Source organism: Calidris pugnax, unplaced genomic scaffold (genome assembly GCF_001431845.1).
Source record: "Calidris pugnax isolate Ruff unplaced genomic scaffold, ASM143184v1 scaffold384, whole genome shotgun sequence".
Lineage (NCBI taxonomy): Eukaryota > Metazoa > Chordata > Aves > Charadriiformes > Scolopacidae > Calidris > Calidris pugnax.
In genome coordinates this window covers 234,328-234,818 of record NW_015091144.1, presented here as the reverse complement: position 1 = coordinate 234,818, position 491 = coordinate 234,328, and the positions used below count along the sequence as shown (strand labels likewise).

At 67.6% G+C, this 491-nt stretch overlaps 1 protein-coding gene across 1 annotated transcript in view; it reads right to left on the bottom strand.

Moving 5' to 3' along the window:
* Window positions 1–40: 40 nt before the first annotated feature.
* Window positions 41–491, bottom strand: part of STAC3 (SH3 and cysteine rich domain 3) — a 5,395-nt gene continuing 4,944 nt past the window's right edge. Inside the window, exon 11 of the mRNA XM_014958894.1 lies at window positions 41–157. Within this exon, the coding sequence (XP_014814380.1) occupies window positions 59–157 (99 nt within the window). The 3' untranslated portion in view covers window positions 41–58. The remainder of the gene's footprint in view (window positions 158–491) is intronic.

Genomic DNA, 491 nt, shown 5'->3' with positions numbered 1-491 from the left:
CAGCCAGGATCCACCCGTCCCCCCCCCCGGTTGGGGGGCCCTGGGACGTTGCCCCCACTCAGATCTCCTGCAGGAAGTCCACGGGGAAAAGCCCCACTTTGCGGCCGGTGTAGACTTTGACGTAACCGTTCACCTCCTCACCCTTCTGCACCACGATCTGGGGGGGGGAAGGGGGTGCAGGTGAGACTCCTGGGGCCCCACAGAGCCAGGGGAAGGCGGCAAACCCCCAGGCAGAAGGGGGGCAACCCCTGGGCTGGGCAGAGTGGGACTCATCCAGGGGGTGGGCAGTGTGGGGACGCTGTTGGAGGCAGGGCAGAGCATGGCCATGGGGTGCAATGGGGTGCTGTGGATGCCATGGGGTGCTGTGGGGTGCCGTGGGATGCTGTGGATGCCATGGGGCGCCATGGGGTGCTGTGGGGTGCCATGGGGTGCTGTGGGGTGCTGTGGATGCCGTGTGGTGCTGTGGGGTGCCGTGGGGGGCTGTAGATGCC